Source organism: Anas platyrhynchos, chromosome 1 (assembly GCF_047663525.1).
Source record: "Anas platyrhynchos isolate ZD024472 breed Pekin duck chromosome 1, IASCAAS_PekinDuck_T2T, whole genome shotgun sequence".
Lineage (NCBI taxonomy): Eukaryota > Metazoa > Chordata > Aves > Anseriformes > Anatidae > Anas > Anas platyrhynchos.
In genome coordinates, this window is record NC_092587.1 from 95,888,446 (window position 1) to 95,905,221 (window position 16,776).

The window sequence follows — 16,776 nt, forward strand, 5'->3', positions numbered from 1 at the left end:
TTCACCAGTGGTGCTTATACAGGCATACATAAAAGGATCTAACACAAAATGAAACTGTACAGTCATCTGGGAGCCCCTTTAGGGAGGTGTAGCTGAGCTAAACATAACAAAAGTTGCAATATTATAACTTTCTCTAAAAAGTTAACTGTATTGATTCATCAGTGCAGTCTATAAAATGCATTTAAAGGCTAATTTAAAAAGGTTGCAGACCCTATTTAAAGCAGTGTAGCCTGTAATATGAATAGCATTTATTTTACAGATATGGTCTCAACTTGTAGTTTCAATCCTTGATATTTCCAATCAAATGAGCCTCTTTTCAGCTGCTTATAATATTTCCAATTTATGCATTCATGCTGAAACATTGCTACCTGCCATCTACCTGTTGTAGAGATAGTTCTGAGAATTAAGTGAGAAAGTTGTATCAGTATTGAAATAATTTTTATCTCTTTTTATGATTAGTACCTGTGCTTACAGAATCATGTTCATAAATTTGCATCTACACAAATATGTTTAGAATGTTCATTTTTATTTCTTTAAAAACACAAAAATGAATCCTTATTCAAGATTTTTTAAAGAAGATAACAATCTACAGTGCATTAAGAAACATAGCATTAGTACTTGAATAAAAGTATCCCTCAAATTTATCCAAACAACTCAATAGTTTAATCCCTTATTTAGCAAATGTATTACACATAATTTAGTTTTCTGTTTGTGTACAGGTCTTGTTGATTCTTTGATACAAATTCTTGGACACTAATCTTTCTCTTGCAGTGTTGTATTGTAAATATTCGTAAGGTTTTGTTGGTTTGTTTTTTAAATTCAGTAGGGCACAACTACAAAATAAAGTCCAAATAGATATTTAGTAAGGACCTTAAAATAAATCATAAGTGGTCATAACTACCCACATAGCTACCTGTCCTCTCTGTTCCACAGAGAACCATGTCACATTAAATAGTTATATTGGATTTTGAGAATTGTACCATGCTAGCCCAGTGATCTTCATGGATATGAACCTACAGAATAGTCTAAAAAGTAAGCATATCCACCAAATGTGGTATTAAGGTATAAAATTAACAAGATCTTAATTTCACTGTTTCATCTGTTGAATCTTGGGATCATCTCTCTTTTTTCTTATTGTAGCCAATTGATGCTATTATTCACTTTAGATTTATTTCAGTCTTTTGAGGATGGAAAATAATGTAAAATTAGAAAACATTTCTATTAGTCTTTGAAGAGCAATTTTACATATAAACTTCATTATAATTAAAATGTTCCTTGGCATTCTCTACACCTGTTGATGTACAATAGAAAAAAATGTTTTATTTTGCCCATTAAAACTTTGATAAGTTGCATATGATAAAGTTGCATGGATCTTAAACTGATGATCTCCCAGTGTCTGGTTTCCAATAAGTAGACAAGATTTCCTGTGATTTAAAGTCTTATGGATCATCTCACATCCCATCACCTTTTTGATTTTGTCTCCTTTTTTTTATATAAAGGCATATGTATGTAGGTAATGTGTGTGTACATACATTTACTACTGGAGCCTGTCTGGAATGAAATCTTGATTTTTTTTTTAATATATATATATTATTTTTTTTTGAGGTAGAAACAAATAATAGTCTGACAGGTAGGTGATTCATTAAATTAGATAAAACTGTGATGTGAGTGTGTCCTATAACATACACACACATTGTGAATAATGTTATGTACAAAAAAAAAAGGAAGAAATATTACTTAACAGTGTGTTACAAAGGCCTTTGAAGGCCATGTATGGAGATAAAACCAAAATTAATGCACCTATGTTACATACGCCTACAGGAAAACACATAAATAAGGTAATAAATAGAATAGGTAGGCAGCCTGTGACATTATCATTCTGCATGTAGTTAACAAAGAAAAGAGCACTAGTCAGCTGTGTTTTTCCTACACTGTCACTTTTTCTGAACCCCCGTCTCCCTCTTGACTGTAAGTTTAGAGGAAGCCAGAATGTTAACAGCCAGTCTTCTTCCCAGATCTTTGAAAATCCTTCCACTACAAGGCAGTGACAAAGAACCGGTTTTGGTAGCCTCCAGCAGCAACAGGAAAGCAGCTTATGTCATTGTTGCTCTGTATGCGAAAAGTTTAATAATATAGTTTGTTTTCACACTGCAAAATCTATTTGAGTCACCTCAGTGGCAAACAAGGTGTTTATCTTTGTTGTTATCAGAAGCCTTTACTTGCTAACTTAAAACTCTTTGAGAAGTAGCTAACAAAGCACCTTAAGAAGTGCAGAATAGTGCACCTGTGTTGTGTAGTGAAGATCCCAGCTCTTTGATGAGCCATTGAATTGTATCTAGTATGACAGGCAGTGATAAAATTAATATCATTGACTGCTCTCCTTGCCTGCATGAGCTTATGGATAAAATTCAGATTCTTTAAAAACATGGTATGTGACCCAAATCACTGCTCCGGTTGTTGAATTGCAACTGATATTTTATACAGAGAAAAACTGTATTGACATGAACTTAAAATAGTTTGATATATACCAATTATCTCTTTTGTCATTTCTTGTAATCATTTTAATAAACAGCCTCGGTAGAATACTGAAATACAAGAATGACAGAAAATAAGTCACTGGAAAAAAAGACAACACAAAGAATATGTAATTTAATTTAACTATCTTCATTATATAGTTTAATTAGAGAAAGCAGCCTTGTACCTGACTCTTTTTCTTTCCTCTCCCTTTTTGCTTTCCAAAGCCAAAGATATGAGTAATGCTGTCCTCTCTTCTCCACCCAAAAAAATAGAATTATTAGACAGCAGAAGATATTGGCAAGAGAAGAGATTGATTTTAGTATACAAACACAGATGCATTTAAGTGCATAACCCAGCACACAGACATATAATCCCATCAGATTTACCTCAAATGTAAAGGAAAATCAGTCCATTCTTCTAAAATGGTTGGGTCATTTTGTCAGTAAGTTGGGTATGGATCTCTCCTTACCATCTGTAGGAAGTGGGGAACCAAGCTAGATAATTGCTTTTTTGATATATGATGTATTTTATTCTTGTAGCTTCGACTAAGCAGCATGTTCTGTATTTTATAATCTATCATGGCTGGTCTCTCTCTCAATGCCTTCTGTTTCTAGCAAAGCAACTCCTCCTGCATAACCTCACTATCAGTTCGAACATGACCCAACGCACATCTCGTCTTTTTTCTCAGTCCATTTGTGACCTGAATAAAACAAGGATCATGTGAAGAAAGAAAAGACATGCAATTACTAAATCAGATAGTACTCACATTCAAAGACTGTCATTATATCCTTATTTTGTAATATCCTAATCTTTGTGATCATATTCTGCCTTTTGTAGGTAAAATACATTGTGCATCTTCCATTATATTCTTTTTCCTTATTCTTTCCTATACACTTCTTTGTTTTTTTCTACATACTTTTACTAGAATATAAATTGGTTAAAATAATATTTTTTTTAAGAAATAATAAATAATTGCTTAAAATAAATTAGATCCTAGTTTCTGCACAATAGTAGAGTCAAACAGGCTTTCCTAGATTGCTCTTTTTATAAAGTGATCGGGTATCAGAAGGATAAAAGGACTTTAAAATTGTAATATTTATATATTGACAGAATATAACAAATATGGAAGATGTCAGTCTCATAGTACAATAATGGGTTTCAGCAAGCAATTTAAGAAAATGTATGAGGTGTGTAAAAGCATAGCAAATTATGTGTTTCAGAAAGATTAAACCATCTCTTCCTCAGCTACTGATGGTTGCCATTCATTGTAAATGACAGCAGAGTCTTCTCCATTTTAATTTGATTGATGAGTTCTCAGCCAACTATAAAATTCCCATTTTCATGAGGAATGTTTTCCCACACACAGACCAACAAGTGTCAGATACACCTAAAAGTTGCTCTATGTTTTCTTTGCACTCACTTTACTTCAGCTTACTTGGTAACAGTCAATTCAGACCTTGTAAAACTGGGAAACCAGTGTATGTCCTCACCATGACAAGCTTGCGCAAAGCAGTGAAAATGCCCCTGTTTTTAAAGGAGCAAGGTTTGTGAGCACTACGGTGACCAACATGTCTGCATTTGTTAGCACACAGAGTACCTCTCAGGTAAGGGAAGTACTTAACAGTTATTACTGTCTTGATCACTAAAGACTGATAATTGACCCATGACCTTATTTATTAGACATGGCAATTCAAGAGAGTCTTAGAAATCAAGTCTCAGCTAGCCGGAGGTGAGGCCCTCACTCCTCACGGCCTGAGCAATGCCACGAGAGCAGGGCCTGTCAGCCTACAGGCAGCCATCAGCTGTCCCCCCCAGCTTTGGTGATTTATCTGGTTTCCCAGAGGGACACCAGATTTTAGCTCTTTGGGTTGGCATGGGACCTATAGGGGCCTGTAGCGGCCTGGGCTCCCTGGGCACAGCCAGGACCCATCCCAGCAGGGTGCAGGGCAGGGTGGGGGGCAACCAGGACAGCCCCAACATGAGTGCGACCCGCAGCCAGGCCAGGATGTGAGCCTGCGGATGCTCCTGGCTCAGCAGGGTCCCTGGACAGGCAGGGCTGTGATGCAGCAGGGCTGTGGCTCACATAGGGATCAAGAACGGGAGCCACTGCTGAAAGCAGCTCCCAGGGATAGGAGTCAGCCCTGTCTGCGTCCTCAGGATCGAGCTGTGGGGAAGCCTCTAACCACGGCCCCAGTGGGATGGGGCCACCTTCAGCTGCACTGGCTCTGAGCTGGCACCAAGGCCCCGCAGCCAAAGTCTTTGTGGGGAGAGGCACTTTACTGTGGCACATTACCCTTTGCTGTGGTTATGGCCACAAGCCATGCACCGCATGCACCCAAGTCCTTGTGGGAAACAGACACAACTACACTGGGAACACTGCTGGGAACAGTGGAGATCTTATCTCATTTTAAGCAATAAGTATTAACTTCGGGCTCTGGTGCACAATGCACCTCAAAAGCTTTTACAGTCTCTTTCAGCACCTCTGCACATAGCTTCAACAGTGCTAAAACTCTTTTGCAGCTGCTTCTTAAATGCCTTCTCCCTACTCTGTGCCCAAGCTGGAAACTAGCAAGTCATGAATCAGTATCTTTAAGAGTTCACCAGAGCTTTGTAAAGTGTTAAGATCTTTTCATATGCATCTGTGTGTAATACAAACAAACCTAAATGTCATATATTAAACATTAAATAAGGAAAATTATATTAATTAAAAAGTTTCTACAGCTTAAAAACACTAGTCAAATCATGATAAAGCTACAGTAAAGCACTTTTGTAGACATGTTATCATTTGTGAAGCCAATTAAATTATCAGTGCTTCTCTGCATGATCCCTGGTATTTCATTGGAGAAAACTTTAGTGTCTTTGAATTGTTCATTCAGACACCCTGCTAATTACTTAACCATTAAGGCAATATTTTATTATCATCCCCCAGGCTTTACAAAAGTCAAATCTTATACAGTTCATATAATTAGTAGCTCACAAAGTCACTTCTGTTGGATAAAGTCAGGGAAAATAAGATGCCTCCCAGTGATTAAAAAGTTAGAAAAAAATGCTGTGTGATAACAAACAAATACAAACTTTTTTTTTTTTAAGTCATCAGTGCACAAATAATTTGTGCAAATGATGGATACAATAACTGCTAGCTGAATGAAGGAAATGTTATAATGAGAAACATTTTGAAAGTACTAATTTATCAACCCATACAAAATGAAAATTCCTGCATACATAAGCATCCAGAACAAACTTTTAACTTACTTGTAATGTATTTTACGTGTGATTTTGAGTGGGAAAGATGACCTTTTTCCTTCTCCAAATACAAAGCAACAACCTATTCATAATGAAGTGCCTGAGTTTCCGATTTGCCCATCAGGCAGTTTGTGCACTGAGTTCTGTGGAGCTGGAACTGCCACAGATCAGTAAGCAACAAAGAGGATAGGAAGCTGGGCAAAAGCCAAGATCCTGCTTCATTAAGGAACTCAGTTAAAGTTAAGCATACAGGTAATTCTGTTGATTATGCTCTTTACAGAGTCATATACTAATCCTTATTTTAGCTTTCATGTGGTTTAGGGACTCTCTAAGTTGAATACGTCTAGCACCTGTGTATGGTTTGATACCACAAGCTGCAGTCACAGTGACTTGCTGCATGCAGTAACGCAATCTGTGATCTCATAGCAGAACATTTGCAAACCCCAGTTCTAAAAAACGTTATACAAATTGGAAATTACAGTGGAGTGCATATACCATTGATTCTTTGTACAATTTTCCTATAAGTTTTGATTGAAATTGCTTTGAGCTACAGTTGGCAGTGGTCTTACACAGCCTGAAGCTCCACAGTGGAGGACAAACCATCCTCAGTCCTGTTTGATATGCCAAAGAAGTAATAAGGAGATTCTTCTTTTCTTCACAGTGAGCAGACATGGTTCTGTACAGACCATGAGCAGTGTAAAGCTGTACTCTGTTTGTGCTGGTTTGGTGGTACCTATCAGGGCATAAACAGGCATGACAGAAGTCTGCCAAAGTCTAACTCACAGGTTAGAAGAAATCATAGCCCTTAAAACACGCTATTAGACATGTTTCAAGCTCAGGAGGAATTCCTTAGGAATTGAGGTTGCAAATTAACAGCCTGTGATGACCTTGCTTGCTTATTACCTGAACAGATACTGTGGCAAATTTTCATGTTATTGGTTGTTGTTTTTCTCTGAAATAAGCTTGTTCACAAATTCTTCTGTCCGTGTTTTGGACTAAGCACCACCCTAGTCTCTAAAGATGATATGCATGCACATCTCTGAAATTACAATGGTTGGGACATTTGGTAAATTAGCTTTTAAAAACTTGGGTAGGAAATTTAGTGTTTGCTAGTTTTTGAAAGGCAATGGTAAATTGCTTCTTTCTGAAGTTGAAATTCGGACATTGAAGCATAATATTTGTTAGTAGAGTATAGGCTTTGATATTGTATGGAAGCTGAAGTGCTGTATTTCAATCCTGTGCTGCATATTCAGTGATCTTTACAGAGGAACAGTTTCACCTTGAATGTTGGCAGTCAGCACCAAGTTATCCCAGGAGCTAAGGTTATCCAAAACTTGTGATCATTTGGGGGCTCTCAGCATGTGTTAGTATGTTTATGAAGGGCTGGATTTTATTTAAAAGTATCCAGTAATTGTAATTGTTTTACTCTACATTTGGATGGGGGAGGATTGTCAGTAGCTTTGTAAACTTAACTGTACCAAAGCTGTCCTGATATCTTTGGCTTTAAAATGTGAGGAGTTTATCTGACATAAAGGTGCGTGCATTTGTGTTGGCTCCAGTAAAAGTAGACTATCAACATCTTCACCCATTTTTCCCCAGCATTTTCATGAGTATATATATAAGACAAAAATAAATAAAAAATCCAACCATATTGAAACCATAAAGGCTTTAAATATACTCCAGAATGCCATTTCAGAATAAAACATTTACTTTTTTTTTTCTTAATTGGAAATAAATCATGTTCTCCTTGAGTTTTATTTTTGAATAATGAACAGCTTGAAGTTTAAACAAAATATTTTTCTTGAATAGGACTGCTGTGTTTCTTTTGATCTAAACTGGTTTGTCATTTGGGGGACGGAAGGGAAGGAGTGATTTGAGAACTGACAGGAAAAAAAAATTGTAAGTAGTAAGGATTTTAAAGAGCACTCATTTTGCTGTGAGTGAAAAGGTAGCCTAGAATTGCCACCTCTTTAATCACAAACTTCTTTGTTGTGGTACTGTATGTATGAAAGGTAGCTATTAAAAGCAAGAATTTAATATTAATCTTCAGCTAAGGCCTGGCAGGATTTGGACATGAGTAAAAAAGGAGCAGGCATTCATAACACCCTTCCCACATTTCACCTTACCTCCTCTCTTCCTTCCTCCCAGCAAAGCTGAGAGGAGTCAGCATCTACCGCCTATGTCTACAATGCTGCTGTCTTCCTAGTACCAAACCTGCTGTCATTCCAATCAGTAGAAAATTGCCACTGACTGTAATCACGGTGGTATCAGACCAGCAGCCTTTTAAAGGGAAATCCCCTGCTGTTCCCACCTCTCTTATCTCTAGCACCAGAAATACTTATATTTTTTCTTCAGTGACAGCAGGGCAGGATTCCTTCCTAATACCTATTCAGCAAAGTCAGAAGAACACACTGGGAGAACTGCTGAAATTGTTGGGTCAAAATTAAGCTCTTAAAATTACATCTGAAAAAATGGCTCCTGCATTCTGATGGGTAATCAAGTGCTACCTTTTTTAGTCCCACACACTCCCTTTTCCCTCAGACACTAATGAAACAGCTTTCGTATCAAGTGGGTGCTTTGGAATCGGAAGCAAAACTGATCTGTGTATATGTTATCTGTAAGTTAATGCCTTTAATAATTCACTTAATTTGAACTGACAGTGAACCCATGAAATTCATAAATCTTGGTACTTATTTATCGAACACTGCATTCTAATATTGTTATTTTGTCTTACAGCAAGGGAAGGAAATACTGCCTAGTTCCTGTAGCAATATAAAGAATACAGTCTTGAATATGTCAAAATGAGAAAAAGCCACATGGGTCTTTGAAATATGTATACCAATGGCTTCCATTGTACTGGTGAAGGAGTCGGAAGGAATATGAGCCTATGCAGTCCATACGTGTTAGAGTTGCTCTTTCATTTGTTTCAGTTCTGTTTGCTGATTGAGAATCCAGAAGACAGTACCTGTAATTCGTACTGGCATGTATGAATGTAGTTGGCAGGAGAAAAAAAGAAATCTCTGTCTAAACTTGTGTGCTAAAGGCTGAGAACAGTTTTAAAATAATATTTCAGAATGCGAACCAGGCATATTTATGATAACATTTATTTTAAATAATTGTTTCTGCTTTAAAGGTCAGCAGAAAGGCTTTTAAGGTTCAGCTGTGATGAAGAACTGCTGGGATTCCTGCTCCAACTGGGTGGGCGGTGGGCTCTGACTGCTGCAGCATCTCCCGTCCCCACAGCAGCTGCTATCCGGGTTGTTTCTTGACACAATTAAGAGTAGCCTCAGGCTTTCTGTAGTTTGTGCTAGAGGGTATTGACACCTCTGTCCTACATCTCCAAAGGTTATTAGAGCAGTGCCTCCCAGCCCTCATTCCAACACAGTGCAAAGGACTCAACTAATTGACCCTGCTGTCAGAGGCTTCTCGGGAGACTCTGGGCAGGTCAGGCCCATCTGCAAATACAGGGATGTCATTCCTGTCTCATCAAGGCATTGTGAGGAGAAGCACATTGAGCCTTAAAAGTCTCTACTACTTAAATAAGGAAGCCATATAAATAGCATTGGTAGATACGAAGTTATCCCATTCTTTAGTGTTATTAATATATGGATCCTACATAAAACATAGACAGTGAGCTTGTGTTTACTTGATACTAGTGAAGTTTCCTAGATAACAGTTTCAAGCAGCAGTGATGGCTGTCTATTAGGAAGTTGTCTCTTTTAATGGTTACCCATCAGACATCAAGAACATACATATATTTTTTAAGTCCATATGCCAAAATAAAAACTGTGAAGCATTATGTGATCAGAATAGCATATATATCTAGGTTGGAAAGAAAAGACAGTGCATTATAACTGCATGGAACAGATTTTACTTACGACCAAAATTTGCTGCTATTAATAAAAAATTATTTTCTTGTTTTGCAGCTTGCAGGCCTGGATTCTATAAAGCATTTGCTGGAAATGTAAAGTGTTCCAAGTGCCCTCCACATAGTTTGACCTATGTTGAAGCAACCTCTGTGTGTCAGTGTGAGAAAGGTTACTTCAGAGCTGAGAAAGACCCACCAACTATGGCATGTACCCGTAAGTCTGATCACTACCAGTGTCTGCAGTTCTGTGACTCATTTATGCATTTTTTTTATTTAAAAATGACATGAAATTGTACATTTTCTGAATAATCCTGTTAAAAATTACCAAAAGAAATTTCTCGATTAAATTTCAAGCAGTTTTCTGTTTAGTTATATCCCTAAAAATACTGCCATGTTTCTTACATTAATGACTTATTAACCTGTAGTTCTGAGGGATAATGTAAGGTATGTAATCATTGTTATGTAGATAGCAATGTTGAATTTTAATTATTCATATGTATTTTAAGGACTTTAAAATATTCTTGCACAAAAACTTGCAAAAAACTGCGGCTGCATATGAATAAAAAAAAAAAAAACAAAAAACAAAACACGGGTATTTCATACTCTCCTCAGATAAAAATTAAAGCCAAAGTACTATTGCAGTAGTTAGCAGTGCATAGTCAATTTTTGGTATGACTAATGATGTAAAAGTAACTGAGCTGACAGTAGCAGAATTGAAGTACTTCCCGTGTTCATGCTAGTCTCTCCATATGGCACTACACTGGGTAAACTGGGAATATACCAGGTAATTTGAAGCTGATTGACAAAGTTATAGGTGTTCTGTAATCCTCAGGTCATTACGTAGGCCAAGCCATTTCATGTCCGTTGAGTGGGAGTGATCTTCACCAAAAGCAACATTGATCAGATCCAAGGCACTTCTCAGAAAGTTGTCCAATCTAGCCATAGGGCATTCAGAGGTGAAGGGTACATCCCAGCCTCCAGCTGCTTGAGGGACGTGGGTTCAAGAAGCACCTCAAACCAAGTAACATAATCTGCTGTCAGCTCCCTCTGGAGTGAGGCGTGTAGGTCTGTCATTTTTTACAGAATGTGTGAGGGGAGAAAAATGTTGTTTCAGACTTCCCAAAGGAAAATGTTGATTACAAACAATTCCACTCAAATGAGTGCCCTGAGCATAGGCTATGAAAACTTACCCACAGAGCTAACGCACATCGCAGGCACTCTTGACAGTTTCATGCTTATTAAGATGGTTTCACTCATACATTATGCAGATGTGGTACCACATTACTTATGCCATTGATTTTTCATTTCCAAAAGATGGTTTTCTGAAAAATTGCTCATACATGGCATTATGTTCCCCTAGTTATCTTTCAGGGCACAATTTTAAGCCCAGCTACCCACCAGTATTGATACGGTAAGGAGGAACACGAGAGCCAGGGTGCCTACAGCACCCTGGTCCTGCTCCCTTTTCCCCAACAAAACTGGGATGCTGAAAGCTGCTTTGGCTGACAGTTGTCGGGAGAGATTTGCTTCCAGACCACTCTATTCCTGCTGAGGATATCAGCCAGAGCAACCGAATAAGTGGGTGTAGGGAAGAAATCAACCACAACAGCAGTACCAGTGCCCCATCTCACCTCAGATTTGGAGAAATAACAAATAAGGGAGACCGTGAACCACATTCTGGTTTCTTCCTTTTTCTTGGTTCACTGCCACCACAGATTGCCTCTTATTCAACCTAGATTGCAAGGTATCAGTATTTCACGGACTTTAATAGCAGATGTATTCATCTTATACCTACAATGATGATTATTTCACTAATTGTCAGCTCTGGAAATGACACTAAGATTCTGACAGGCAGACTGTGTTCTTATCTTCTTGCATATCATCAGTAATGAAGAGTCTGCAGGCTAAATTATTCCCTAACCAGTATCTTTAGCCCCACTGCTTTCAAATTATGCTCTCGGTTATTAAAATTATGTTTCTGTCATAAATACAACTTCACTGCCTTCGGTGGGTCTGTGCAGATGTGGCTAATTTAAATTTAATAAACAAAGATATTGGTGATGTATGAGACAGGGTAGAATTTAGCATGTTTCTTCCAAACTGTCATGCTTTACCGTAATAAAAGGAGCTTGAAAGTTAGAAAAAAAAAGTGAGCCAATTTGACGACACAAAGAGAAAAGGCTGCACCAGTAAGAATATGCCTTTTCTACATAAACACTTTTGGGACAGGTCTCTATTTTTGATGTCAATTTGCAAATTTTTATCCTGACATATGAGACAAGATAAGAGATTAGAAATTTTTCTTGTGACTTTTCAAACGAGTTGTTCTTGAATCAAACACATTTACTAATGGATTCTCTTTACAAACCTCTTCATTTTAAAATATTTTAAACCGACTACATTCAAACCTATTTTATTTGCTTCCTCGCGTCCTGAAAAGCAATATGCCTAAAATAGGTAGATATTTTATTCTCTCTCTCTTCATTCCTGTATAGGGTTAGGAAGGATTTCTCACTCCAGAATTTTTCCTTGGTTCTGGAAAACTTGCATGAATAGCAATATGGAGAATAAGGACCTTGATCCAAGAGACTATGAATTGAAGAGTTTAGCTTCAGGCATCCATTTTTTCAAGCTGAGCTTTGAATCTAATTTCATTAATTCTGTGAAAGTACATACTGTATATTTTCCCAAGATTGTACAGTTCCCATTTTTACTTCATGAAACTGTATTTTATAAAAGAAGAGTATACACTTCATAGAAAGCATAGTAGAATTCTAATTTTAATGAGAGGAAAAGAAAATTACATTGGGATATATTGTTAATTACTTTCTCATAGCCTTTTTCCATTTAATTGGCACTTGTTATCAATCTCTTGCTTCTGCTCTTTCTCCTTATTGTATTTCTTTGCCATCTGTGAGTACTCTATCAGTGATCTCTCCACACACACAGTGAGCAACAAATAACAGCATATCTTCTTCCCTGTCTGATTACTCTGTGCATAAACTAACATTTCCCACTATAATGTAATTGAATAAATTGATCTATCTTTCAAGGTCAAAGGCAGGCAGTCTTTCGTTGAGTCTGAGTATGAATGCATCTATTCTCATGTTATGCTTAAACAATTTTGAGCCAACAAACTTATGTTCTGTTCAGAAACCTTTGGCACAAACTGTATCCTCCATACTGAAACTTTTTAAGAGCAACCACTGTGTTCCAACAGCAAAATCAAGCAACAGGCTCGAAGCCTTTGACTGTACTGCTTCTATTGCTATTTGTGTGTGTGTGTATATATATATATATATATTTGTTTGTAATTTATCATTATGCTCAGACTTGGAGTATTGGTTTGCAGTCACCAGTTCCTGTCATGAGGAAATTCTTCCTGCCTGCCTCATTGAGAAAAGAATAAATGATTCTGAAAAAGCAAAAATGTAATACAGCATTCCACATCAGGTGTTACTAATCTATGCTGCATATATGTATGTATGAATATAAAAAAGCAATTATGAACTCAAGGGACACAGGTAGATGGTGATTCTGAGTATTCTCATGAGATGATGATTAATTTCTGCCACTTCTGCTGTGAATTCAGTTGTCAAGTAATACACAACTATGGCAGTGTGGCAGTGTAGTAGTTGGTAACAGACAGTTCTCGCTTAAAAAGAAAAAAAAAAAAAAGAAAAAAAAATATTTTCCAGACAGTCATTGCCCTGTATTATGTAAAATACTGCACTGTCCTCACCAGACTTCTGCAGCATTTGGATTGCTCCTCCTTCCTTCCACAAAGGGCAAAATGCACTTCACTTTCATAGATGGAGAGCATACACAAAGCAGCTAGGCGAGGTGCGAAGCACAGCATGAGGCATAAACTCAGCTGTGATGCTCTTGGAGTAAGCCTGATTTTCCATAAGAGATCAGTGCCAGTCTACTCCACAGAGGGTGTAGAAATACTTGTTTCATTATAATTCGCAAATGAAGCAAAAGGCATTGCTCACACTCAGGCTGTGTTTTATCTAAAAAGCAGAAGAGCTTCATTTTTAGTAATGCTCATCCATCTGAACTGTTTTACTCTTCTGCATAAAATCCAAAGTCATGAATTTTGCTGTGAGAAAAGGATCCATCATTTTCACCAATGTACTTGGTTTCTTTAAAAACAATATGAGGAAATCCCTGAGAGCCTTGCACACAGATGTCTGCAGAAGGGTTATTGCTGCCAAGTTTTTTTGATGTGTCAAATAATCTTTGTGTAATTTATAAATGATAACAAAGCAATCGGGCCACATCCATAAAAGCCCAGTGACACATAATTTAGCTGAATCTGAGGATTAGAATTAATTGTCTCTCTTTGTTCCAAGTTCTAAATCTTAGTAAATGATTCACTGCATGTCATTACAGCTTAATATTTGCATGAAATCACAGTTTAACTGGCATAATTTAACAGCAATTAAAAAGCTATTTAATCGTCATGCAAATTGGCATGAGGGGCCTTGAGTATGAAGGGTGTCTGAGGGTTTTTTCAGTACTTGCAGGCGGACAGTCATATACTTTCAGACATCCCTAACATAACAGATAATCTTCTCCTTATTCATTGAAATATGAATGTACAATAATTCGTGTTTTCTCTTATAAATGAGAGTTAAATCCCAAATCATAAATATAACAACCTTCACTTTACAGTATATGGCTAAAAAAGTTATTTTATCTACCATATTGGCTCTTTGGCTGATACTATCTACACAGAACTACAAACTAAACACATTAAGATAGACAAATCCAGGCAAAAGAAAAAGCTCTCTTAGTGCCTGGATACACATTAATTCCTATGTTTTAGCATGCCAAACTTATTGAAGGGACATACAAAAACTAAGCTGTGATAACCCATTGTCATAGTATCTGTAGTTTATGTAAGATTAGATTTGAACCAGTTTTAAAACATTGGCTCCAGTCCTATGAGTGATTACACACATGCTTAATTTTAAGTGCATGAATATTACCAATTATTTCAAGGGGATAACTGATCCGCTTAAAGTTATGCACATATGTAAGCGTGATTAAGGATCTTCTTCCGTATTCCTAAAACTCCTTATTGGTTTTAACAGTGGGAATTTGTTAAGACCAGTCATTATTTAATTCTCACAGAATGTTTTTGGGTGAAGCACAATTATTCCTTTCTTCTGCACATAATTACTAAGAACTGAAGCTGAAGTAATCTGTGCTGGTTTTAGCTTATTTCAGTTGGAGAACTGTTTTCCAGAGTAGCTACAACCACCGGTGTCACAGTAATTTCATGGGAAGTTAAGAGATCTATGAATCTGAGACACTAAGGTTATAGAGGCTTTTTTCTACCAACTCAGCATCTTCAAGGCTGTACCTTGTCTCTGCTTTCCACACCATTGGCAAATAATGCATCAATATAAATAGCAGTTGTTAACAAGTTGCATTTGTAAATACTTACATATTACAGTATGTCTAATGCTACAATGTTAGACTTATCACAAGGTCACACTCAAAAGCCAGGAAGGATATACTCAAAATATTCTCTGGAACTGTAAAAACTGCAAACTACAAAAATAATTTTCCTCTGCCAGGTTCCAGAAATACTGATCTTCATTCAGTACAAATAAGTCACATACCATTCAGCTAAATGACTCCTTGATACTCCAAGCAATAACTGCTTTTCACTGTCAGGGGCTTTTTGGCTGCTAACCATAAACTCTGTGCAGATAGATACATAAATACTCTCACATTCAAAATATTTTAATCCTTCTTGTCCACTGAAAAAAATGCAAACGTAGTAGCTCCAAGTATTTTAATTATCAAGTGCTTGAAATCTAGTAGCCAACTCATCATTCACCTTAGGGCAAAAATCATTCTAATAAAACCATAGCCTCAGCTGTTTAACGTTACAAAAAATATCAGAAAGAAAAAAGGAACTCAAATGTTCAACTACAATTCACAAAAAACCTTAACATTTATTGGTTCACATGATCCCTCCTGTGCCATACAAACTTTTTTTTTTTCCTTTACAAGCATTACAGCTTTTATAGATACATTTAACACTGTATAAGTAAACAAATACCATCACTTAAAACTATAAACTTTGGTGAGCCGAGCAGTGACTTTTCTTCTGCAACTATTATTGTTTCTTTCCTTCATTAAAGTTAGTATTTCTTTTTGATGCAACGTGTAGGTACAGTTGTATAGATGTTTATGGTTTTTTAGTAAAATATAAGATGAAGTAATGTTTTCTGTTAAGGTATAGTCCATTTTAGTATCCTAGGTCATCTTCAAGAAATAAGGACTTGAGTAAATAGACTTACTTCAGTAGGTACATATTTCAAAGCTACTCAGGGGCTTGATTTTTTAAATCTCACAACATTTTTGTTCAGATAAATACAGCTTAAAGTTTGAAAATTCCATCCGCATATCAGTGCTGTAGTAATTGGTACTATTAAGGAAAAAAAAAAAAAAAAAGTAAAATAATGGAATTAAATTACTAGGAAAAAATAATATAACTTTTTTTTGAGGGGGGGGAATGGGATTTGAGGTCCTGGTTTATATATGAAATGTCAGAAGGAGCTTTGATTTTTTTTTTTTCCTTTCTAATGTAAAGTTTAACCATTCAAAACTTCATAGCTAAGTCTTGATGGCAGGTTATATAAATCATGAAAAGCTGTAAAGCAAGCTTAAAGTTTTCAACGCTCTACTAACCACTGACTAAACCATCCTAGTGCATTGTGATTTTCTGATGAGAGCTGGGAACGTAATGTTCATTCAGCTCACCATAGTCCAGAGTTCACCAGTTAAGTTTAGCACAGTCATTTTACATAGATCAAAACCTGGAGTATAAGGCTTTGCGTTTTGCCAGATCCATGTTTCTTGCCTAATTTTTATGGGCACTTTTTTGTTTTACATACAATTTGTTTTGAAAGCTGTGTGTTTGTGTTTGGTTGAAATACGCTAGCTCTAAAAAGAAGAATATGCTAAGTAGAGATAAGATTATTTAGAGTTCCTCTAACAGTTTCCACCTTCATCCCTTCACTAATTCCTGTCTGAATATGCAAAGTCTCAGGTGATTTACTTGTGGTGATACACAGAAAATCAGCGTAACAGCTTAAAACTTGCTTGGTGTCCCTTGGCTATTGTGG

The 16,776-nt window shown here is 36.7% G+C and overlaps 1 protein-coding gene across 13 annotated transcripts in view; it reads left to right on the forward strand.

The window, feature by feature from the left end:
• Positions 1–16,776, forward strand: part of EPHA6 (EPH receptor A6) — a 520,880-nt gene that overhangs the window by 249,882 nt on the left and 254,222 nt on the right. For all 13 annotated transcript variants that reach the window (XM_072025112.1, XM_038183870.2, XM_072025089.1 and 10 more), the window contains one exon: positions 9,687–9,842. In XM_072025112.1, coding sequence (XP_071881213.1) covers positions 9,687–9,842 — 156 coding nt within the window. The remainder of the gene's footprint in view (positions 1–9,686; positions 9,843–16,776) is intronic.